Below are 23,983 nucleotides of genomic sequence, written 5' to 3'. Positions count from 1 at the left end.
CACCCGCTGGTCCCAGGGAGGGGGCGCAGGGAGCCGCACCGGCCCCACCCCAGCCCCGCCGGCCGCAGACCCGGCGCGTTCCGGGGGCTCGGTGCTGAGTCGGGGCGCGCAGGCCCTCCTTGCGCTGCAGGGCAGATCCCATCGTCTGCAGTGCCCGCGACCACCAGGGAGACCCCCTCGGCAGCCCTTGGCGTGGAGCGCCCGCTTCCTCCTTGGCCACCTCGTCTTCCCTCACCTCTGCCCAACCCCAGCCCAGCACCCCCCTCGCCCGACTGGCCCCAGCCCCCCCACTCCGGAGCCTTCCATCTTCCCAAGCTCCTGGAAGCAACGCACAAGAATCGGCCGCTGAGCTCAGGAAATTCCCCAAGCCCTGCTCTGTCTTCCAAGCACCTGGGCCTCTTAACTGCATTTGTGAGGCTCTGTTCCTTTGAGGGACCTTGTCCTCTGCCCCTATCACCCCACCCCTGTCCTCTTGACACCTCTCCCAGGTATCTGCCCTCCCCCGCTCTCAGGAATCTGTGTCCTCCTCCCTGCATCTCCCAGTCATCCTAACTACCCCCCCAATCTCTTCCTTCCCAGCATCCTATCTTGCCTCTTATCCTCTGCTGGTGGGGGTGTTGCCCTGTCCTATGAGCCTCCGTCCAGACTTGGAGTCCCTTGCTTACCTCCTTCCTCTCCTGCTCCTCTGGAGAGCCAAGCTGAGTAGCCTGGAGCGCCACCAGCTTTGAGGGCTGAATGGGGAGACTGAAGACATTCCCCATAGGGCGTGCTGGCACCTTGGGTCTTGTCCACCGACCCTCTCTGACTGACCCCTGGAAGGAGTTGCTGCTTGACATATTAAGTGTGGATGGGAGGTATAGGGACGTCAGGGGCAAGCCACCCCCTTAACAACTCATTCTGGCTTTTCTCTTTCAGAAAACCGGCCACTCCCGCCGGGCCTTTGGCCGACTCACCCATGGTGCGTGGACTGTGGCCGTCCCTTTACTAGCCCATTCCCTCTCCTCTTGATCCCTGTCCCTTGATGAGGCATCACGGCTCTGAAGACAGCCCATAAGATGTGGGACCCCTGCCCACACATACACTGTCACCCACCCACCCACCTACCCAAGAAAGCCCCCAGTGCCCTGCAGTCCAGAGAGGGCTTAGCAATGGAGGGAGGGTCACTAGCAAACCCCACCTTGGGCCTGGACTCACCCTTCTCGCTTGGAGGGTTGCAGTGGGGAGGAGCTCACCGTCTTGCTTTGGCTTTTGCTCATCATGGCACCCATAGGGAAATGGAGGCACAGAACCTGACAAGTGGAAAACACGCCCAGGGAACTTTGCTCTGGGCCTAAGCCTAAGCACTGGGGATGCTAGAGGACCTTTCAGCAGATGAGAGGGGCCTGAGGAGGTTGCCTGTCACATTATGATGCAGACAGATGGGGGGTTGTTTTGCAAGGAGTCAGAGTACAGTGCAAATATGGCAATAGAGCCTGGTCCCTAATGGAAGGGTTGGGGTCTGGAGCTGGGCTGGCACTAGGAGGAGTGTCTGTGTGTGTGTGTGTGTGTGTGTATGAGCACACATGGCCAGTGGGACCACAAGGTGTGGAGACATGTGAGCACCAGGAACAGCCAAGGGTGCCAGGATTGCTGGGGCAGTTGGACTAACCAGCCATGGCATGTGGGTTCCCTAGTGCTGGGCACAGGGGGAGCCTGCAGGCAGTTAAAGAATGAGCCATACCTTGCCCCTCCCAGGTTTCCCCCTCACGCCCCTTTCCTATAGGGCATCTCTGGGCACTGGGTACCTTCACACCTCCTCTGTCCTGCCTCCCACCATGCCCTACCCCACAAACGCTCTGATAACAGTCTGTCCATGTCTCTCTCCTGCTGCTCCTATGGAAGCGAAGTTTTCCGCTCCTGCAGAAAGCACAGTTACGGTAGGAAACTGGCTCCTGCCCTAGCCCTCCACTCCCCTGTCCCCAGCCCCAGCCTCTCCTCACCCTGCCTCAGCTGCACCCTGATACATTTCAGCTGGTTTGGGGTTGAGGACAGGCTGGCCCTGCGGTTGGTCAAGTGCCCTGACTGTACGACTCCAAGGTGACTCCCCTTTGTCCCTGGGGTACTGGAACCCAGAAAGTGGGGCCTTGGAACCTAGGACTTTGTTATTTGGGGGCCGCACGGGGACTTCAGGTATCACTGACGAGGGGAGCAGGAGGATGGGAGGAGGCCCTGGTAATCCATTAAGTGGTTGGGAGGGGGGACGGTGGCCTTGAGGCCCCCAGGAGGCAAGGGTGAGTAGGCAGGGGCCTGGAGGTGGAGCCAGGGCACTGGCATGGCAGCCCAGGATGGTAGAGGGGTATGGAGAACAAAAGCAGGAAGACAGGGCACGGGGTGCCCTACCAGTGGTGAGGCAGAACCTGCTGTGGGGGAGGCAGGAGGCAACAAAGGGGAGAGTTGGTGGCAGATGAAGGAGGGCCCTGCCCACACAGACTCCTTCTTTTCCAGACTCGGAGACGGGTGAGGATGACATCAGCGATGTGCAGGGGACCCAGCGCCTGGAGCTTCGGGATGACGGGGCCTTCAGCACCCCCACGGGTGAGCTATTTGGGACGCTCAACGAACAGGCAGGTGGGCTCTCCACAAGAGGTGCCTTGGCTTCACAGTCTCCTCCACGGTCTCCTTTCCCTAGGGGGCTCCGACACGCTGGTGGGCACCTCCCTGGACACACCCCCAACCTCCGTGACAGGCACCTCTGAGGAACAAGTGAGCTGGTGGGGCAGCGGGCAGACGGTCCTGGAGCAGGAAGCGGGCAGTGGCGGTGGCACCCGCCACCTCCCGGGCAGCCCAAGGCAAGCACAGGCAGCCGGGGCCGGGCCACGGCACCTGGGGGTGGAGCCGCTGGTGCGGGCATCTCGAGCTAATCTGGTGGGCGCAAGCTGGGGGTCAGAGGATAGCCTTTCGGTGGCCAGTGACCTGTACGGCAGCGCATTCAGTCTGTACAGAGGACGGGCGCTCTCAATCCACGTGTAAGTAACGGCCTTGCTCTGGCCTGCACCGTTCCACCTCACCACGCTGTCCTGCACTGCCCCTCACTGCTCCATTGGCCTCCAGCCCCATCTGCCCTGCACTGCCCAGACCTCCAAGTGCATCCCTTTGTGCACTCGCCACCCTCACTGCTTCCACTCCATCTTCCCACACCGCGCCACCCTCCTGTGCCATCACCACCCACCTCCCGCTGCTCCCACCTGTCCTGGCTCACCATGCCATCACCACCGTCTTGTGGACCCCTCTGCCCCATCCTCCTCCCTCAAGCTCTCCAGTTTCCCAGGGGCCCTCTCCTGCCTCGCCCATTCAGGCTCCAGTTGTCCCCAGGGTTCCCCCCCCCTCAAGGGCCCCCTCTGTGCCTGCTGTCTCAGCAGCTGTTGCCTTTTCATCTCTCTGCACATTCCTGTTCCCATGTGGGCCTTTTTCTGGGAGGAACGGAACCTTTCCGCACGGCAGCTCCCGGGAGAACAGGAGAGCAACCAGGAGAGAGAAGAGAGCGAGGTGGTCAGGGGGCAGATGGGGCAAGGGGCCGGGGAGGCAGGAGGAGGTTGTGGGTGTGTGGGGGAGAGGGCAAAGGACTAGGGGAGGGAGGGAATGGAGACAAGGGGGAGGTTGGAGGTAGAGGGCTTGGAGAGATGGAGGCCAGGGGGCAAGTGAAACCCTTGTGAGAAATGCCCGAGGGTGGGATTAAGGGATGTCTTGGCAGGGGCGGTATGAAACGGAGGTGTTGGAGTGAGGCAGTGGAACCATTTTTGGAGGTTTGGGGGCTGACAGAGAACAGGAGGGAGTGCTATAGCAGAAGAAGGAGTGGTTAATGATAGAGGTATTGGGGGTATTTGGGGAGCTGAGAGGGGGCCTGATTTGTGATGGGTATGGGTGTGTGTGGGAGGTACCATCATGGTGAAGCAGGAACTTGCCTTGTGATGGGGGAGCTGTTTTGAGGGTGGATGGAGTGGCCAGCGATGGGAAAGGGAGAGGTCCAGGCTCAGGGGATGGGGAACGCTCCCTCGGCTCATTGTGTTAGCATTAACCAGGCACCCCTGTGCCTGGACTTGCCTTTTCCTTCCCTGCCTTCCTGTACCAGGCCCCAGCCGGAGCCTGGAGTTGCTATGGCAACTTCGGAGGAACCCATTTCCTTAGTGATGTCTGTGGTACAGAAGCTGGCCTGGAGCTCTGAGCTGCCGGCAAGAGGCCTCCTAGACTGTCCCCAATTTCTTTCCACACTTCACCCCATTCCTACCCCTGCCCCAGAGGACACTCTGCCTCCTGCAGAAAGCTGAAGTTTTGCTTCCTCCGGTCCTCTCTGTTGCCACCATCCCCAGCCAGCCTGAGGTGGGGTATGTGTCGTGAGGGGCTGACCCAGGTGGGCTAAAACATCGTTACACTCAGGCACCCCTGAACTTCTGCTCATGGACAGTGCCCTATTTATCCTCGCTCTGTACCCCCAGAACCCCAGACATTTTGGAGGGAACTAAGAGCTCTGGTAGCATAGTGGCTAAGACACTTGCCTGCTAACCAGACGGCTGGCGGTTCAAACCCACCAGCCACTCCTCGGAAGGAAGGTTGGGCAATCCTACTTCCGTAGTGATACTGCCTTGGAAACCCAAGGAGGGGTTGCTATGAGTCGGGGCCGACTTGACGGCACACAACAACAACAACAACAAGGGTTCAGGAGTCAGAGTACCTGGGTTTCAGTCCTAGTATCGCCAACCATTTCCTAGTTATATCACCTTGCTAAGGCATTTCACTTCTTGAAGCCTCAGTTTCTTCATCTGTGAATGGGATAACAGCAGTTCCTATCACATAAGATTGTTGTGAGGATTGAATGCATTTTAAACACTCCGTATATGCCTGGCCCACTCTATGAGCTGTTTCACAAGTTTTTATTAAGCGCTCTCTAATGTGCCAGGTATGATGCTAACAGATTTCAGATCTCTTTTCTTGCTAATCTTTATGTTTGATGTGTCCCTCAAGGACCCTGCCAGGAGAAACCGAGGCCTAGCTTTTGGGCATCAAGTAGGTGAGAGGAGTCCTCTGGGCTGACCAGCTCCTTCCCTCCTTTCGTGCCTTGTACAGGGCCACTTGGTCATTTCTAAGCAGATCTATTGGAGGGCTTCTGTGCTTCTCAGGGGGTTTCCAGGAACTCAAGGTACCTTCCCAGGGGGCAGGGCAAGGTCAAAGGCCTGTTCTGGGGGCAGATTGATCATAAACCAGAAGTCCTGATGTCATTGACTTGATTCCAACTCATAGCAACTCTATAGGACAGAGTAGAACTGCCCCATAGGGTTTCCAAGACTGTAATCTTTACAGGTGCAGACTGCCACATTTCTCCTCCATGGAGAGGCTGGTGGGGTTCAAATCACCAACGTTTTGGTTTGCAGCCTTGCTCTTAACCATTGTGCCACCAGGGTTCATTAGATTGATCATACCAAACCAAAAAAGCCAAACTCCCTGCTGTCGAGTCAATTCGACTCACAGTGACCCCTCCTTGGGTTTCCGAGGCAGTATCTCTATGGAAGTCGATTGCCCAATCTTCCTTCCCAGGAGTGCCAGCCTTCTGTTAGCAGTCAAATGCCTTAGGCACTATACCACCAGAGCTCCTAGACTGATCATAGAGAGATGATCCTAGAAGCCCCTCTCCCAGCTCCCACCTGCTGGGTCCTATCAATGCTGGTGATGGTGTTGGGGACAGCTCAGAGGTCTGAGTAGGTGCTTGGCAATCACAGGGATGGGGGGCATTGCTCCCTGAAGGCTGGTGCCTAGTGGAGGAGGCAGTTGCTGCTTTTCTAGGAGCCACGGTGAAAGGGCTATGCTCTCTAAGGATGGGCAGGGGTGTAGGGCCCAGCTGGGGGTAGGAATGAGTGGGGGAGGCTGCATTCCTGAAAGGCATCTTCCCTATCCCACCCTCCCTGCTTCCCTCCTCACTCCATCCTTTGGGTCCAAACCTCATTCTTTTCTCTCTCTCATGCTCAGTTCTGTTTCTGCTGTTTCCCACCTTCCGGAGCTGGGGGGAGGGGGCTGGCCAGAGCCCCTAGTGCTGAGTCTGTACCTGGACCCAGCACTAGCCTATCTCCTGGTGCCAGAGCCGCCAGCCTCTCTCTCCCTAGCACCTGCTCTGGCTGTGCTCCCTTCCTGGGGGGACAAGGGGGTCTGGCCCATGTCACCCTCAAGCCTACCCAGCATGTCCCACTGCTCAGTTCCTGTCACGAGCTGAGGGTCTAGGAGGGGAGTCCCCCTAAAATGTTCTCCCGGTCTTGGTTCTGCAGCAGCGTCCCTCAGAGCGGATTGCGCTGGGAGGAGCCGGACCCTCAGCCTCAGCCGGCCAGCGAAGCCCCGCGCCGCCCGGCTCTGCCGCCACCCTCCAAGTCCGCGCTGCTCCCCCCGCCATCCCCTCGGGTGGGAAAGCGGCCCCCGCCCGGGCCCAGCGCCCAGCCCCCGGCGCCCCCCACGTCGCCACACCGGCGCACGCTGGAGTCTGTGCTGCCCGAGGACACCACCGCCGAAGAGAAGCGGGGGAGAAAGCCCAAGTCGTCGGGGCCCTCGCTGGCGGGCACGGCGGAGTCTCGGCCACAGACGCCCCTGAGTGAGGCCTCTGGCCGCCTGTCGGCGCTGGGCCGCTCGCCGCGGCTGGTGCGCGCCAGCTCCCGCATCTTGGACAAGCTGCAGTTCTTCGAGGAGCGCCGGCGCAGCCTGGAGCGCAGCGACTCGCCCCCGGCGCCGCTGCGGCCTTGGGTGCCCTTGCGCAAGGCCCGCTCGCTGGAGCAGCCCAAGTCCGAGGGCGGCGTGCCGTGGGGCAGTCCCGGGGCTTCACAGGAGGATCTCCGGGCAGCGACGGGCAGCGTGGCCGAGCGGCGCCGGCTGTTTCAGCAGAAGGCCGCTTCACTGGACGAGCGCACGCGGCAGCGCAGCCCGGCCTCGGACCTCGAGCTGCGCTTCGCCCAGGAGCTGGGCCGCATTCGTCGCTCGGCGTCGCGAGAGGAGCTGGTGCGCTCGCACGAGTCCCTGCGCGCCACGCTGCAGCGCGCCCCGTCCCCGCGAGAGCCCGGCGAGCCCCCACTCTTCTCTCGGCCCTCCACGCCCAAGACCTCGCGCGCCCAGAGCCCCGCCACCACCCCGCAGCCCCCTTCGAGCGTTGGGAGCAGGCCTGGGGACGAGCCAGGGAGGCCCCGGAGCCGCGGGCCGAGGACGGAGCTAGGGGAAGGGCCGCAGCAGGAGGTTAGGCGCCGGGACCAATTCCCGCTGACCCGGGGCAGAGCCATCCAGGAGTGCCGGAGCCCGGTGCCGCCCGCCGCCGCCGAGCCCCCCGAGGCCAGGACGAAAACCCCCTTGGGTCGGAAGCGGGAGCCCCCGGCGCAGGCCGTGCGCTTCCTGCCCTGGGCCACGCCGGGCCAGGAGGGCGCTGCAGTGTCCCAGACCTTGGAGAAAAACAGGGCGGGGCCTGAGGCCGAGAAGAGGCTGCGCAGAGGGCCTGAGGAGGACGGGCCCTGGGGGCCTTGGGACCGCCGAGGGCCCCGCAGCCATGGCAAAGGTCGCCGGGCCCGGCCCACCTCCCCTGAACTCGGTAAGGCCGCAGGGAGGGCCGAGAAGGTGCTGGGACATGGGGAGGGGCTTTCTGGAAACTGAGACTTGCTCCGTGGTAGCATCCCTCCCTGGTTGAGGGTGCAATTTATCAGGGAAGGCTTGTTCACAGGTTCGACTTTGAGTGAAGGGTTATTTTACAACCTGTCTGTTGGTCAGGCAGTGTGCAAGTGTGTTTTGGTGGAGATGGGGTGAGGCTGAGGTGTGAGCAAAGATTGTGCCCAAATGTTTTTTGACCCTGGGTCCATGTCCTGCCAGGCTCTTGGGCCAATGACCAAGTGTGGAGGAACCACTTGTGGGAACCTGAGGAGCCCCACCACACCCCCACTCTTCTGTGGGAGATGAGGTCTCAATAAATCATTCATCAGGTCCCTGTTACAGACAAGCTTTGGGCCTGACAACTGCCCTGTGATCTGGTTCCCATCTCCAACCCTACCCTGGCCTATCCTTGGCCACTAAGATCTGGCCCAGCCTCCCCCTCTGCTTCCGGACTGGTCCCTATATGTGCTAGCTTGTGTATTGTCTCCCAGCCGTCTCATGGATGGTGCTCAGTAGCCAGGATGCCCTTGCCCCTTGCTAAAGTCTGCTCATATGGAACATTCAACTCTGGTCCCATCTCCCTGAGAGGCAGAGGAAGCCATCCTCGATATGTTGTCACTTCCTGCTGCTTCCAAGACTAGATGCTGCTCTCCACGGCTCCTCTGAGACCCTGTCAGTGTCTCGTCCATTGCACTTACCACCTTGTATTTTTTTTCATTAAAATTATTTTATTTTTCATTTCATTTAAGTATTAGCACGTCAAAATGTTTAGCAGCCATTATTGCACATACACACAGCCATTGGGTTAATCAGGCGTTGTGCTAACTAGGCACTTAGCAGTGGTATCTTAATCTGTATGGCAATTTTGCAAGGTTTGGGGTGTTACCAGCTCCATTTAACAGATGACAAAACTGAGGTTCAGAGCAATTATCAAGTTTGCCCAAGCTTACGCAGCTAGGAAGTGGGAGAATTTGGATTCTCAACTGCTTTTTGCTAACTTCACTATACTTTATCTAGCTTATAGAATGTCAGAGTTGGCAAATGCCCGAGATCCATGACAGTGGAGTTTTATTATCTCTCTAGGTCTATATGCTTCCTGTAAGCTGGGACAGTGTCTTATTTCATGTCATCTCTGTGTTGCCCATCCCATACAGTGCCTACTATGCAGTCTGTGCAGTGTGACTGTTGGGTTCATGAAGGAAATCACTGGTCTTTTTAAGGCAACTCAGATCACTGCGTGACCCACCTGTCCCTCCTTGTGAATCCAATGACATCTTGCCTACACACTAATTTGACAATGCACCACGTGTTGCCCTGTGACACCATTGTTGCTTAAGTCTTGGGTTGATATTAGCTTATGCACTCTCTTGGCTTTGTGCTCAGACAGATTGTAAGCTTTGGAAGCTTGTAAACTCTTGTGAGCTTTGTAAACCTTGTCCCTGAAAAAAAAAAAAAAAGTTGCCATTAAATCAAGCCCAACTCATAGCAACCCTATAGGACAGAGTAGAACTGCCACATAGACTTTCCCAGACTGGGCTCTTTACAGGAGCAGAGTGTCATATCTTTCTTCTGCAGAGCTGCTGGTGGGTTTGAACTGCTGGCCTTTCAGTTAGCAGACAAACGATTAACCATTGTGCCACCAGGGCTCCTTTTCTGCCTTGCACAGGGCCTGGTATATTGCATGCTAACTGAATTTATGTTAAGACATGTACAGTGCAGTCCCTACCTTTCTCTAGAACTGACATTCTAATTATGGCTGAACTTGAGGTAACGTAGAGTCACAGCTTTCCTGTCCTGTTGGAGAATCCCGTTCTGTCGTCCTCTCTTCCCTGTCACAGGACATTCAAGAGAGACCCCCACCTTCCCTCACTCTGGCCTCTGGAAGCCCCAGTCTCTGGATTTGGTTCTCTGGGATGGGGTTGCTGACGCCCTGCCTGCCGTCATCCCCACAAGGACTGTGTCCCCTAAGCCTGTCCCCTGTATCTCCATCAGAGTCTTCAGATGACTCCTATGTGTCAGCTGGAGAAGAGCCCCTGGAGGCCCCTGTGTTTGAGATCCCCCTGCAGAATATGGTGGTGGCACCAGGGGTGGACGTGCTGCTTAAGTGTATCATCACCGCCAACCCCCGGCCCCAAGGTGAGCTCCAGGGCTGGGGCCAGGCTGAGGTTGAGGCGGGCAGACATGTGAGACAGGGAGGGGAAGATTATCTCTCCCCATTTTCCCCAGCGTCTTCTGATGGAGGGGTAAGGGAGAAGGCAGAGTGTTGGCCCTGACTGTGTGTGTGTATGTGTGTGCGTGCACACTTGCTTATGAGAGGAGATCCCCCAGCATCCTCTAAGACAGGAGAGGGCAGGCCTGGGCTTCTATGAGTTGGGGGAGATACTTCAGAATCCCTTGGGATGGGAAACAGTGGCTTGGGCTCCTCTGCGATATGTGTATGGAGAGGAGATTGTCCTCAGCAGGGCCCTGTGGGCCGTGACTGGCTGGTTCTCCCGCTGCTTCCCCACAGTGTCTTGGCAGAAGGATGGGTCAGCGCTGCGAAGTGATGGCCGCCTTCTCATCCGGGCGGAAGGTGAGAGGCACACCCTGCTGCTCAGGGAGGCTCGGGAGGCTGACGCCGGGAGCTACACGGCCACTGCCATCAACGAGCTGGGCCAGGCCAGCTGTGTGGCCGCACTGGCCGTGAGACCTGGTAGGGAGCCTGTCGACTGGGGCTGGGTGGGAGGGAGCAGTTACCATCCTGGGTGGTGCTGAAGCCGTGGGCCCAGCTCCCTTCCCTCTTGGAGCCTAGGCCTCAGAGTCTCAAGCAGTCTGCACAGTGTGCTGCTGTGATGAAAACATTTTAAGTGGCCTCAGGGCAGGGGCCAAAATCCCAAGACAGACACCAGGCTGGCAATTCGTGAAGTTAGATTTGTCACCGACATCTTCTGAATGTTGTCCTCCCGAGGTATTTCTGTCACAGGGTCCTGTGGGGAGAGTAGTTTGGCCTTGAGTTTCTGAGAACAAGAGTCTCTCAGCTCACAGGACTTACAAGCCACTAACCACCTTCGGAGGTCATTTCCTCTCTAGGCCAAGTCCACTCTGTAAAAAGTGATGCATTCAACCCTCCTTCTGCTTCTCCTGTTAAATCCAAAGCCCTAAAGAGGGTGCGGGAGCTCTGGTAGCATAGTGGCTAAGACACTTGCCTGCTAACCAGACGGCTGGTGGTTCAAACCCACTAGCCACTCCTCGAAGGAAGGTTGGGCAATCCTACTTCCGTAGTGATACTGCCTCAGAAACCCAAGGAGGGGACTATGAGTCCAGCGACTCGACGGCACATAACAACAACAACAACAACAAAGAGGGTGCAGCTGAGAGCAGCCCTCAGGCGATGGCTGTGGTGGAGCCTGCTTTGCTTTCTATTTTTATGAAAGCCCTTACTTGGTGTCAGACTACTTCCTTTAGGTTTAACTCCAGTTTCTTTCTGGTTGGGAGCAGGGCCGGACCCGTATCAGTGTGCATGGCCAGTTCAGCTCATTCAGGTTGCCGGGCCTGACAGTGTGCTTGACTCTGGACCACAGGGGGAGGTGAGGCAGCAGTGGGGGCTCACAGGAAAAGACAGACTCGTCCCTGAAGGCTGTTACAGTTGGGTGACCGAACCCATGTCAGAGGACCATGCTGGGCAGATGAAGCCTATGCTGAGCGCAGTGGAGCCGTGTTCTGTGAAGTTGTGAGGGAGACACGCCAAGGAAGAGCTCCTGGAGTAGCTGAGACCTTCTCTGGGCTTAGAGGGGACTTAGCTGGGACTTAGAGGGGCATGACGTGCCAGAGGGGGAACAGCACAAACTGTTCTGTTCCTTCCTTTCACTCAGCACCACAGGAGAGAAGATGACAGGGCCTGTCTGCTGTGGTCTCTGGGCCTCAGCACCTTCACTGTGAGGGGGTTCTTTGTGGTGTCTGATCTCAGGCCCAGTCCTAACCTAAATCCTTTGCTTGCAGCCTATGGCTTTGAGGAATGGTCGGTCTTCATCTTCCTCAGCTTGCTTGTCCCACTTGGGTGCCCATGAGTTAGGCTCTCTCCTTCTCCTCACCCCTACTGTGGCGCTGAATCATACTGGTCCCTCCACAGCGTGCTTCCGTCCTTCCATCACCACTGGGATCTGGCCTCTGACTCAGCTCCCGGCTCCCCTTCGGGGCCCAGGCCTGGTTCCAGGACTCCAGTCAATACCTGGCTTGAGCTGAGATTTGGCCAGGGGCGGGGTGGGGAGCGTGCCCCAGGGCTGGCGCGGGGCCATCTGGGAGCCTTTTAAGGGCGGGCAGGAAGATTGGGACGAGGCAGCTGTCAGCACTTGACTGGGAGTTCTGTGTTTGCAGGGAGAAGCTCCCTGTGCTTCAGCGTCCTCATTTGTAAACCAGAGATAATTATACATACCATCCTCACAGAGGAAGGCGAGTGTGTGAACACGCTTTATGAACTGCAAAGCTGTAGACAAATGTTGGTTGTTAGCGTTATTAAGGGGTGATGTGCCTAGGAGCACAGGTTTCCACCAGGCCCTGGGAAGCCACGTTTTCCTTCTCGGCTCTTTCTTCAGACCCTCTGCTCCTCCGGGACTCCACCTCTGCCCTGGCAAGGGCCCCTGTCCCCAGCCCCTCCATATTTTCCAGCCCTTGTGTCCCCAGCCCATCATGCATCTCTGCACCTCGTCCACTCTGGGGACCCAGAAAGGCTCCACGGCGTTAGTCATTTAGGCCAGACATTGGCCACATCACAACCCCGTAAGTCAGGTTGGCTTGCGGGCCCTGGGGCCTGAGGCGCAGGCACGTCAGGCCCAGCTCGGCTCTGGCTCTCTGTTTCTTACCCTACAAGGCACTGTTTGGTCCAAAGTGGCTGGACGGGGGCCAGTGGACCCAGGGAGCAGTGAGAGTGGGCGGAACCAATGGGTGGCACAGATATTTGAGGAAGGAGGGGTCCCAGGCTAGGGGAGGTGTCTGGCAGTGTGGCTGTGGGTGGGTGGGGAGAAAGTCAAGGGAGGGAGTGTGTGGTGGCGTGTGGAAGAGGCCTGTGTGAAGTCACCTCCCTTTCTTCTCACTGTCCCCCTTAGTGCCATGGTAACCAGGGCTGGCTGCCCAGCGCCCCCTTAGGGTACCCACCAAACAGAGCCTGCTTTTGAGAGCCCACTGAGCTCAATGCCTAGTTGGGAACCATGGAAACCAGGGAATGGGTAACTAGGGAATGTGGTGAGGATTGGGGGGTGGGGGCTCACCAGCTCCACAGCCCCACCCAGCCCTAGGCCCCTCCACCACCCTCCCACCCTAGTGACTAGCTCCTGGAGGTGTGTGTGTTGGGCAGGTGGTTGGGGAGTGTGAGAGGTGCGTTACAGAAGCTAATCGTTCTCGGCTGATGCCTGCATCCATCGCCTGAGTGTTGAGAACCTTCTGGCTGCCAGGTGCTTCATCTCTGTAAACCATCGCTTCTATCCAGAGCTTGCCAGTTACTTTTTCCAGACCCTTTCACATCGCTTCCCTTATTTGAGCTACATCATGCTACATCCCCCTGGGAGGGACATGTGATGGGTGACACTATTCCCATTTTACAGAGGGGGAAACAGAAATGTAGAGAGTGAAATAACATGTTAGCACCAGGCCAGCTGCCTTTACTGCATGTCTGCAATCTGTCTAGGACTGTCATAAGCAACGTATGATTTAGGATGGTGGGAAAATTCACACATGAAACTAATAAGCTTAATGTGGATGGAAGCTCAAAATAACAGCAGTTACCATTACTGAGCCCTTCCTGTGTGTCAGGCCCTGACTGCATTATCACGTTAAATCCAATCCTATGAAGCAGGCATTATTATTATCCCTGTGTTACAGAGGAGGAAGGAATCCCTGGGTGACACCAGTGGTTAAGAATTTGGCTGCTAGCTAAATGGTTGACAGGTGAGACCCACCCAGAGGTCCCTCAGAAGGCAGGCCTGGCGGTCAGTTTCTGAAAGAAAGGTCTCAGCCCTGGAGATGTTATGGAGCAGTTCTACTCTGCATAGGTAGGGAGAGTCAGAATGGATTTAATGGCTACTAGCAACAGCCACAACAGGTGAGCAGACAGATCCTTGGGGAGCTCCAGTAAATTGTCTAGAGCAGCACTGATAAGTAGAACTTTCTGTGGTGATGGGGATGTTCCATGTATATACACTGTCCAGATTAGCTTCATGTGGCTGTTGAGCACTTGAAGTGTGGCATGACTGAGAGTGAGTGTGTCATTTCATTTCATTTTAAACAAGGTACATTTAAACTGTCTCAGTGCCCAGAGCCCACCCTAATGGGAAGCTCACTCAGCTGTGACCTTTTGAGAGCAGATCTCCAGGCCTTTCTTCCATGGCACTTCTGAGTGGGGAGTTCGAACCACCATTCTGATTAGTAGTCAGTCATTTAGTTGTTTGCATCACCCAGGGACTCACAGAGCGTGAGTTGAAGGCTGGGGCCATGGTTTGAATGAAGCCCTGCCTCTGGGTCTCCCAAGCCCATGCTGCTAACCTTGCACTCTACAGTCCGGTTTCCTGCTGTGCTGAACAGGTTCAGGGTTATGGTAGAGTTGTGCTCATGATCTCACTGGGAGGGGGAGGCAGAGACTGCGCACTGGCCATTGGGTGGGGTTTCTGTTGACTGCCCACCTCTGTCATGGCTGTAGTCCTGCTTTGTTTCTTTGCCTGCCTAATGTGGGCATACTCGGCTCACCCCCACATCTCGTGGGTTCTGACAGGAAGAGTAGAAAGTAGAGGGCACCCATGTCTTCAGTCCTTCCCTCTAACATAAATCAACCCCCCAAAAAAACCAAACCCACTGCCATCGAGTAGATTCTGACTCATAGCAACCCCCACTGGGTTTCCAAGGCAGTAAATCTTTATGGAAGAAGATTGCCCCGTTTTCCTTCCACAGAGTGGCTGGTGGGTTTGAACTGCCAGAAGGTTGGCAGTCAAATGCCTTAGGCACTGTACCACCAGAGCTTCTTCCCCTCTGGCATAGGTCTTTTTATTTTTTTAAATTTTTATTGTGGTTTGGGTGAAAATTTACAGAGCAAATTCATTTTCCATTCAGCAGTTCACATATACTTTGTCTCATGACATAGACTACAATTTCCCACAATGCAACAGCTCTCTTCCCACTTCCTCCTGATAGTTTCCTCTTCCCTGTGTCCTTCCCTCCCATGTACTCCTGCCCCCTGATCTGTCTCCCTGTGCATACACAGCCCTTCTTTCTCCCATGATTCATCTCTCCAAGGAATGTATCTACCTTGTGTAAATGTTCAGCTCATATGCCTGTCTTTTGTTTGGATGGAAGCCACAGGAGTGGGTTCAATTCCAGACCTGAAGGCCAGCTAGGGGCCATAGTCTCAGGGGTTCCACCAGGTTCTATCAGACCCGCAAACCTGGCCCCCCCCCCTTTTTTTTTAGGTGATTTTGAGTTTTGTTCCACATTGTTCTCCCTTTCTATTCAGGATCTCCTGCACCAGTCCACCTCCCAAGTGGTTGACAGTGGTACCTGGGCACCATCTAGCGCTTCTGGTCTCATGGTCATATAGGCTGAGGATCACATAGTCTACCAGTCCCTTGGACTAATTGCTTCCATACATCTTTGGTTTTCTTCATTCTTCTTTGCTCTGGACAAGGAGAGACCCATCATTGCATCTAGATGACTGCTTGTAAGCTTTTAAGTTCCCAGTCTCTACTTGCCAAAGCAGGATGTGGAACAATACTTTTGTGTAGTGTATTATCTAGCATAGGAGCTCTGGTGGTGTAGTGCCTAAGGCATTTGACTGCTAACCAGAAGGCTGGCGGTTCAAACCCACCAGTTACTCCTCAGAAGGAAGACAGGGCAATCTACTTCTGTAGAGATACACCTTGGAAACCCAAGGAGGGGTCGCTATGAGTCAGATTCAGGTTGATGGCAGCAGTTTGGTTTTTTTTTTTTTTTTTGTTATCTAGCATAAGTCTTACATGTTTTAGCCCAAGTTTCTAGCATTTGCTAGCTGAGGCCTTATCATTTACAGCAGCTGGCCACTGTCTTCTCATCTGTAAGGTGAGGATTTTCACAACTCCTGGGCTACATACTCCCTAAGATTTGTGAGCATCTATGGGAACGACACCTCTGATTTCACTACAGAGATTTGGGCCTGAGATAGGGCTCATCAAACCTCATCCTTCCCATGTGACCAGCATTGTCACAAAGAACACAAACAAAAAGCCAGAACCACTTGGCACCAAGTAGATTCCAGCTCATGGGGACCTCATATGTGACAGAGCAGCACTGCCCTCAGTAGGGTTTTCAAGGCTGTGACCTTTGGGAGCAGATCTCCAGGCCTTTCTTCCACGGCACTTCTGAGTGGGGAGTTCGAACCACCATTCTGGTTAGTAGTCAGTCATTTAGTTGTTTGCACCACCCAGGGACTCACAGAGGAAGAGAGATGGTTTATTGGGAATCATGGACACAAAGGAAGGGAAGAACGTTAAGGCACCAGCGTCTGCCCCCCTTCGCCTGCCCTGGTCCCAGTGCCAGCTGCTGCCAGGTTGGAGGTCCCCCTTGTGGTGGTAGGGACTGTCACTGGAGGGGATCTTGGAAGGCTCCTCAGCCCGTGCTGTCTATCCTTGACTGGGTTTGGACAACGTATGAACAAGCGAGCTGGGCTCCTTGACCAGAACCTAGAGCTCCCTCCCCGCTCAGATCCACCAGGAGCAGGTCTGCCTTGATAGGCTGTCTCTGTCTTCCCAAGAATGGAGTTGTCCCTCACAGCTTCTCAGAACAGAGGCCAGTTGTTGGAAATGCTTCAACTACCAGTGAGCAACTTGGTATAATAATATATAAGAAATTAAGCCCCTTCCTGCCCGGGTCGAACTGACCACATCAAATTCTAATTGCTTGTACATTTTAAATGAAAACTAAACCATTGTCAGCATTATTTCATGGGGCAATACTCTTGATGGCACCCTCTAGAAATTCCCACCTACCAGCTGGCCCTGGTGACACAAACGGTTTGTGCGCAACTGCTAACTGAAAGGTTGACAGTTTGAATCCACCAGTGATGCCACAGAAGAAAGGCTGACGATTTGCTTCCGTAAAGATTACATCCAAGAAAACTCTGTGGAGAAGTTGTCCTCTGTAACACATGGAGTAACCATGACTTGCAGTCAACTCGATGGCAGTGGCTTTGGGTTTGTTTTTTTTTTTTAGCTACCCTGTGCTCTACTTGAGGAGCTCTGGTGGTGTTGTGGTTAGGGCATTGGGCTGCTAACCAAAAGGTTAGGAGTTCAAACCCACCAGCCAGCCACTCCATAGAAGAAAGTTGGGGCAATCTGCTTCCGTAAAGATTTATAGCCTTGGAAACCCTATGGAGCAGTTCTACTCTGCCCTGTAGGGTTGCTGCATTGGAATCAACTTGATGGCAGTGGGTCTGGTTTTGGGTTTGGTGCTCTCTTTCACCTCACCTTCCCAGTGGAATCCTCCCACAAACATTTTAGACTTTGCCTGTAGTGAACCCATAGTGCGTATGGAGGTCGGAATATGAACTGCCAGACTCACGGAAGTGATGCTGGTCCTCAGCCTGCTAGTGTCCTCTTCAAAAACCTTAAGGCATGTCCCTTTGCCTTCAGAGTAAAGCCCACCCTCTTGAAGCCTCCACCATCTGGACAGATAGGGCTTGACAGGGCCAGAAGGCTGAGGGTGACCCCAGGGTGGCCAGACGCCACTGGAGCAGGGGGAGGTATTTGCTTTAACGCAGTTGTGTTCCACTTCTTCATCCAGTTCTATAGCCAGACAGAGTGAACTACCATGCATGTGTGCATGCATGTGCACACATGCAAACACACATGCACATAATATACATGATACATGCATGGATGCATATACACATACATGTATACACACATACATAGTCATATATACATATGTATGTAAACATGTTCATACACATATAATATGTATACATGTATGTATATAAATCTGCCTACACATATTAAAAATAAAAACAAACTCATTGCTGTCCAGTCAGATCCAACCCATAGCCACCGCTCCTTGGGTTTCCAAGGTGATATCACTATGGAAGTAGATTGCCCAATCTTCCTTCTGAGGAGTGGCTGGTGGATTTGAACCAACCTACACATGTATACGTGTATACATACGCATGTACATTTGCGTTGGCAGATACGTGGAGAAATTGGAACCCTCATGCATTGCTGAATTGAATGTAAAAATGATGCAGCCACTGTGGAAAGGTTTAGTGGTTCCTCAAAAAGTTAAGCATAGAATTACCATTACTCACTGCCATCGAGTAGATTCCGACTCATAGCAGCCCCCATTGGGTTTCTGAGGCAGTAATTCTTTATAGAAGTAGATTGCTCCATCTTCCCCAGAGCAGCTGGTAGATTTGAACCACCAGCCTTCTGGTTAGCAGTCAGAGATGCCTTAGGTATGACCCAGCAATTCCTCTCTTAAGTATATACCCAGTGGAATTGGAAACATATGCTCATAGGTAAACTTGAACAAAAATATTCATAGCAACATTAGTAGTAGTACCCAAAAAGTAGAAACCATGCAGATGTCCATCAGCTGACGGATGAGTAATGAAAACGTAGCATAGTCATACGCTGGAAAATTATTCAGCTGTGAAAAGGAAAGAAATGCTGCAAAATGCATGAAGCTTGAAAACATTATATTAAGTGAAAGAAGCCAGACACAAAATGCCACACATTGTATCATTCTATTTATTTTAAATGTCCAGAATTGGCAAATCAACTTATACATATACATACATGTATAAATGTATACATATATATGCAGACATGATATATACATATACAATTTTTTTTTTTTTGCCTCTGAACATTTGTTCATGTAGTTTCTCTGCCTGGAATGCCTTTCCATTTTCCACTCTTAAAACAAACTCTGATTCTAATACCACCTCTTCCCTCCAGTTCCCTTGTCTTCCCTGAGCCACAGCTAATCTCCTGCTTTCTGAACTCCCATGGCCGTTATCTTCTCCTCTCTGGCTTATCACTTCTGTTCACTATTATAGTCAATTCTGTGCCTACCTCGTCTCATCTTCCCTACCAGCCAGAAGGCCTCTAAGGACACCACCGTGCCTGCCCACTCTGAAGCCTTTGTGGCCATACCTCTAGGCCCTCCTGAGCAGTCAGGGGCTGTGTGTGAGGTGGCAGTGGTTGGTAGAGATCAGTGGCTGGGTGGGACACTCCGTTGCAAAGGGTAATGACAGTCTGCCTATGAGTGAAGGTGCGATAACAGAGGAGACCCTGGAGCCATGGTCCTCAGCGTCCTGCAGCATCCTTCTCTCATCACCTTGGGAATATGGTAGAAAAGCAAATTATCAGCTCCACCCCAGACCGACTGACTCAGAAACTCTGGGAGTGAGAGCTGGCAACCCTGTTTCAACAAGCCCTCCAGGTGATTCTGGGGCACAGTAGGAGTTGAGATCCACTGCCACCAAATTGTAGGCCTTGCTCAAGGTAAGTGCCACACAGCACAGGAACACACATGGGCTGTGGAGTCAGGCTCCTAGGTTCAGACCCTTGCTCTGAAGTTTAATGGTCAAGTGAGGTAAGACTCAATGATACGACCTCATTGAGTTGTCCTTCCATGAGGCTCCGACTCATAGGGACCCTGTGTACGACAGAACGAAACACTGCCCAGCCCTGCGCCGGCCTCACAGTCCTTGTTCTGCTTGAGCCCATTGTTGCAGCCACTGTGTCAGTCCATCTCGTCGAGGGCCTTCCCCTTTTTCGCTGACCCTCCACTTTACCAAGCATGATGTCCTTCTCTAGGGACTGGCCCTTTCTGACAACATGACCAAAGTAGGTGAGGCAAGGTCTGGCCATTCTCGCTTCCAAGGAGCATTCCTGCTGCACTTCTTCCAGGACAGAAGATCAGTGTTGCTGCTGTCATTGTTCTGTGCTGTTGAGTCAGATCTGACTCACAGCGACCCCTCCTTGGGTTTCCGAGGCAATATCACTACGGAAGTAGATTGCCCAACCTTTCTTCCGAGGAGTGGCTGGTGGGTTTGAACCGCCAGCCTTCTGGTTAGCAGTGAAGTGCCTTGGGCACTATGCTACCAGAGCTCCTTAGAGGATCAGTAGTGGTCCCTAAACTTTCACGTGCATAAGAATCATCTGGAACACCTTTTAAAATGCAGTTTCCTGACCCCTTATTCAAGAAATACAATTCTGAGGTCTGAGTAAGGCCCAGGAATTGATATTTTAAATAAATTCCCAAGTAGTTCTGATGTGGGGATTTGGGAACCAATCTGAGAACCTCTGGTGTGAAGTGTTTGTGTGACGCTTTTCATGTACTGGATGCCTGACATGTAGCTGCTCGGGTGCGTCATGAGGGTGCCTCTGAGGGTCTAGGAACTGCACCGAGCGGAATGCACTGCTCCGAGCAAGGAGGCCGCCCTGCTGTATGCTCCCCAACACCACTGTTTCTCAGAGCTTTGAACCAGTTCAAAGATGACAACTGAATGGGCTGCTTTGAGTGTGTGTTGGCTGCCATCTTTGAACAGGGCACTGCTGCCTGTTTCATACTTAGGTCAAAATCCGCGCTGCCAGAGACTTGGCTACTAGGTAGCACATCCACTACCTTGTTTCTGTCAGCGATGACTGGACTGTTTGACTGGTTCAAAGCTGTGCTGTTTTTATTTTTTTAGCTTTTTGTGACTTGGGTGAAATTTTACAAAGCAGGTTTGTTTTACATTGTTCAACAGTTCATATATACGTTTTGTTTTGTGATACTGGTTACGTTTCCCACAGTGTGACATCTCACCTCCCACCTCCTCCCTATGGTTACCTTTTACCTGTGTCCTTCTTGCCTGCGCATTCCTGCCTCCCTACCTTTCTCCCTGTGCAGGTGCTGCCCTTCTGATCTCCCACGGTTGACTGTGCATCTCCCTGGTACAGGTGTTCAGCTCTTAGGCCTGTCGATTGTTTGGCTGAGAGTTAAGCCACGGGAGTGAGCACTGCTATTTTTATTAAGTGATTTTGGCCCGACCAGTTGCCATTGAGTCAGTTCTGAGACACAGCAGCCCCATGTGGGTCAGAATAGAACTGTGCTCTGTAGGGCAACCAGTAGCTGATTTTCAGTAGATAGCCAAGCCTTTCTCCAGCGCATCTCCGGGTAGATTTGAACCATCAGCCTTTTGGTTAGTAGCCAAGCGTGTGTAGGGGTCAGAGTGTAAGTGTGAGGAGGCAGTACTTACATGGCGACTTGGTCAGGGCTGGCTGTGCATAGATGCATGTCAGGTTTAGGGGGCACGTCTTCCCTCTCCCTGGCTGGTGTAACTGTTTCCCACAGTGAGAGCTTGAGGTGGAAGGTGAACACTAAAGCCTGATGTGGAAGCTTCTGGAAGCCAGTGATGAGGGTCCTCTGTTAGCCTCCTTGGCCACACAATGTTGAGGATACAGAGTTCCGCCCCTCTGTGGCCTGAAGCTTCTGCCTGGGCTGCCCTGATAGTTCCCCTTTTTGAGGAACCCTTTTGAGGGCTTGAGGACCTCCACTCCCTTGGTGGCTTGATGCCCCCAGAGTGCTGTTACCTCAGCCACCACCAGGGGTCTCTGAAACGCCCCACAAACTTTGCCGATCCTGTTTAATCTCATTCTGTGCTCACTCCCTGAGCCAGCGAGCCTCCTCAGCGCTGTCCAGTTGGAGGTGACCCTGGAGCAGTATTCCAGGCTCCACCAGGGGTGGGCAGGGCACCCACCTCCAGGGGCTAGCTTGTGCCCTCAGGGTCAGATGGGGACCCATGCCCAGCCCATGCTCATGGTGCCCTAACCTCAAGACAGCCAGCCTGAGTGGTGGGCCCTCCTCCTCTGCCTGGTCCCACCCCTCCTTCTTCACAGGCAATGCTGGGAACACAGGTCAGATCTTGGGAATGTGGCCCTGGTGGGTGGAAGTGATAGGAAGAAGGAGAAGGACATGTGACCGCTTTCCAGCACCTGCCTTTCTTGCTTGCTCTACTTCCAAGTCCCTTCCTTGACCTAAATACAAGTGGGTGCTGGTTGTGAGGGGTTGCCAAGGGGAAGTAGCACCCTCTTCTGGCTATGGACCCTGGTTGGAACTGATGGGGTGAGGGGCAAGTTGCTAACAGGTATGCTCGTAGGAGGGGCGGATTTAGTGCCCTGGAATGGCTGCTGGGCCGAATTAATCATGGAAGAATCGGGAGGCAGAGGTGGGGTTCTGGGCCTTTCTGTCGCCCCCCTTAGGCTGAGGGAGGTAGGTAACTCTGGAAAGGAGGCCAGAAGTCCCAACAGCTCTGTCTCTCAGCCCTGAGAACACAGGGCATGGCTTAGAGCTCTGGAACTGGAGATTCAGCCAGTGGCCAGGGTAGGGATCTTGGTGGCTTGGTCAGGCCCAGGGGCATCAGAGGGGACATTTGTACTGGTCCCTCCCCTGGTAGTATGTGTGGACACTAACGGGCCAGCGCAGGCATCTTGAACACCTAGGTGCAGTGTCACTCCCGTCTACCCCTGGGGTCTGAGGCCCCTGCACCCTGAGATGCTGCTCGGGGACTTTGCTCTTGTCAGTGTCCAGAGCTGTAAGGAGAGAAAAGGCAGACCCAGCGGCTGGGGAATGAGCAGGGAGGCTAAATACAGCCGCGGCCCCGCCCCTCCCCGCCCCTCCCCTCCAGCCAGGCTGCCTGTGGTCTCAGCAGCACTACCTTCCCCTGCCCGCCCCGCCAGCTGCCTGCCACCCAGCCCCTCCTCCTCCCCCTCCTCAGGCTCTTGCCCTTCCCCCAGACCCCCTCCTGCGGTGCGTGCGTAGGCTCCGTAGGGTCAGCAAGAAGCAGAAGTGGGGCTGGGCGGGCGGGCTTCTGTCCCTGGGGAGCCGGGACGGGGTGGGCGGTGAGCAGGCAGCAGGAGGGCCTGGGGCCAGGGCAGAGCCTTCAGGACAGGCGCAGGCTGGGGTCTGTGCGCAGAGTCTTGGGGTGAGTTGGGGTACAGCCCTGCCGGGGGTTGGGCCACAGGGGCTTGGTCTGGGGGAACCAGGAGGAGGGACCGGGGGCTGTGGAGGATTCATGTCTGTATTTGGCAGTTGGAGAGGAGCCAGCTCCGCAAGCCTGGGCCCCTGGCCAGTTGCGGGGGAGGGCGTCAGGGCCCTGGGGACACCCCACCCCCAGGGCGGACGCTGGTGCCCCCCCTCGTCCCAGGCTGAGCCTCCCTTCTCTGTGGATGGCTCGAACTCTGCCTTCCCATTCCCTGAGAGTTTTAGGGTCTGTGCTCTAGGGCTGGGGCCAACAGGTGCCCCTGGGATATCTGGGGCAGGAAGCTGAGAAGGGAGGGGGGGAGGGCAGGCTGGACAGTACCGCCTGATTGGCCTTGGCACTGCGCTTGGGATGGGGCCTGGGGTGTGTGTGCCTCTGTACGAGGCTCGGCTCACCCAAGAAATGAGTGTACTGGCTGTGCCACTCTGGGGTCCCAGAGACCTGAGCCACCCGCATTAGGAGCCTGCAGTTGATAGTTTGGGCCTCAGGAATGTGGGTCCCTTGCCCCAGTGGGGTTCTAGTCTCCCACAGGGCTGAGGAAGGGCCCCTCTGCTGAGTCCTTTGTCCCTGGCCATTCCCTGTGCTTTCCTCACCCAGGACCAGGAGGGTCAATGTTGGGAGAGTTTTGGGGAAAGGAAGCTTGGAGACCCGGGTCACATAGCAAGTGATGGGGTGCCCTGGTGTGTGTGGTGTGGTGCCCTAGAGCCATCAATCCAGCTTTCTCAGTCCCTCTGTCCCCCTCCACCCCAGACGTCTCTTTCTGAGCCACTGTCTTTCCTCCAGGTGGGTCCTCGTCCCCTTTCAGCAGCCCCATCACCTCTGACGAGGAGTACCTGAGTCCCCCAGAGGAGTTTCCGGAGCCTGGGGAGACCTGGTCCCCCACCCCCACCATGAAGCTCAGTCCCAGCCAGAACCACCGCTCTCCTGACACTGGCTCCAAGGCACCCCCCACCTTCAAGGTCAGGCTCTATGCCTTTGTGTGCCCCCTTGTTCTTGAAACCCAGGCCCCAGCACAGGCCCAGAGCTTTGCCCTTTAACACTACTTACACCGAGCTCAAGGGGGTCAGACTGGGCATGAGCAGCCTCTGTCTCAGATCCCTTAACTCCTCCAGAGCCAGAGGAGGTATCCTGCTGCCTCCCTGACACTTTGGGGTCCCCCTTCAGGTCTCACTCATGGACCAGTCGGTAAGAGAAGGCCAGGATGTCACTATGAGCATCCGAGTGCAGGGGGAGCCCAAGCCTGTGGTCTCCTGGTGAGTGCAACTCCCCGCCCCCAAGGAGGCTTGGCCCCATGAGGCATGGCTTTGGGTGAAAATGAATGATAGA

General features: G+C 54.9%; 1 protein-coding gene across 1 annotated transcript in view; it reads left to right on the top strand.

Moving 5' to 3' along the window:
* SPEG (striated muscle enriched protein kinase) overlaps positions 1–23,983 on the top strand; it is a 67,664-nt gene that overhangs the window by 11,028 nt on the left and 32,653 nt on the right. The window contains exons 2-8 of the mRNA XM_007958152.1: positions 2,485–2,574; positions 2,669–3,005; positions 6,291–7,585; positions 9,634–9,777; positions 10,151–10,333; positions 23,441–23,616; positions 23,822–23,910. Coding sequence (XP_007956343.1) covers positions 2,485–2,574; positions 2,669–3,005; positions 6,291–7,585; positions 9,634–9,777; positions 10,151–10,333; positions 23,441–23,616; positions 23,822–23,910 — 2,314 coding nt within the window. The remainder of the gene's footprint in view (positions 1–2,484; positions 2,575–2,668; positions 3,006–6,290; positions 7,586–9,633; positions 9,778–10,150; positions 10,334–23,440; positions 23,617–23,821; positions 23,911–23,983) is intronic.

Source organism: Orycteropus afer, unplaced genomic scaffold (genome assembly GCF_000298275.1).
Source record: "Orycteropus afer afer isolate SDZICR_OR568_19922 unplaced genomic scaffold, OryAfe1.0 scaffold00002, whole genome shotgun sequence".
NCBI classification, from domain to species: domain Eukaryota; kingdom Metazoa; phylum Chordata; class Mammalia; order Tubulidentata; family Orycteropodidae; genus Orycteropus; species Orycteropus afer.
The sequence above is the reverse complement of the archived record's forward strand: the minus strand, read 5'-3'. Positions and strand labels throughout refer to the sequence as shown.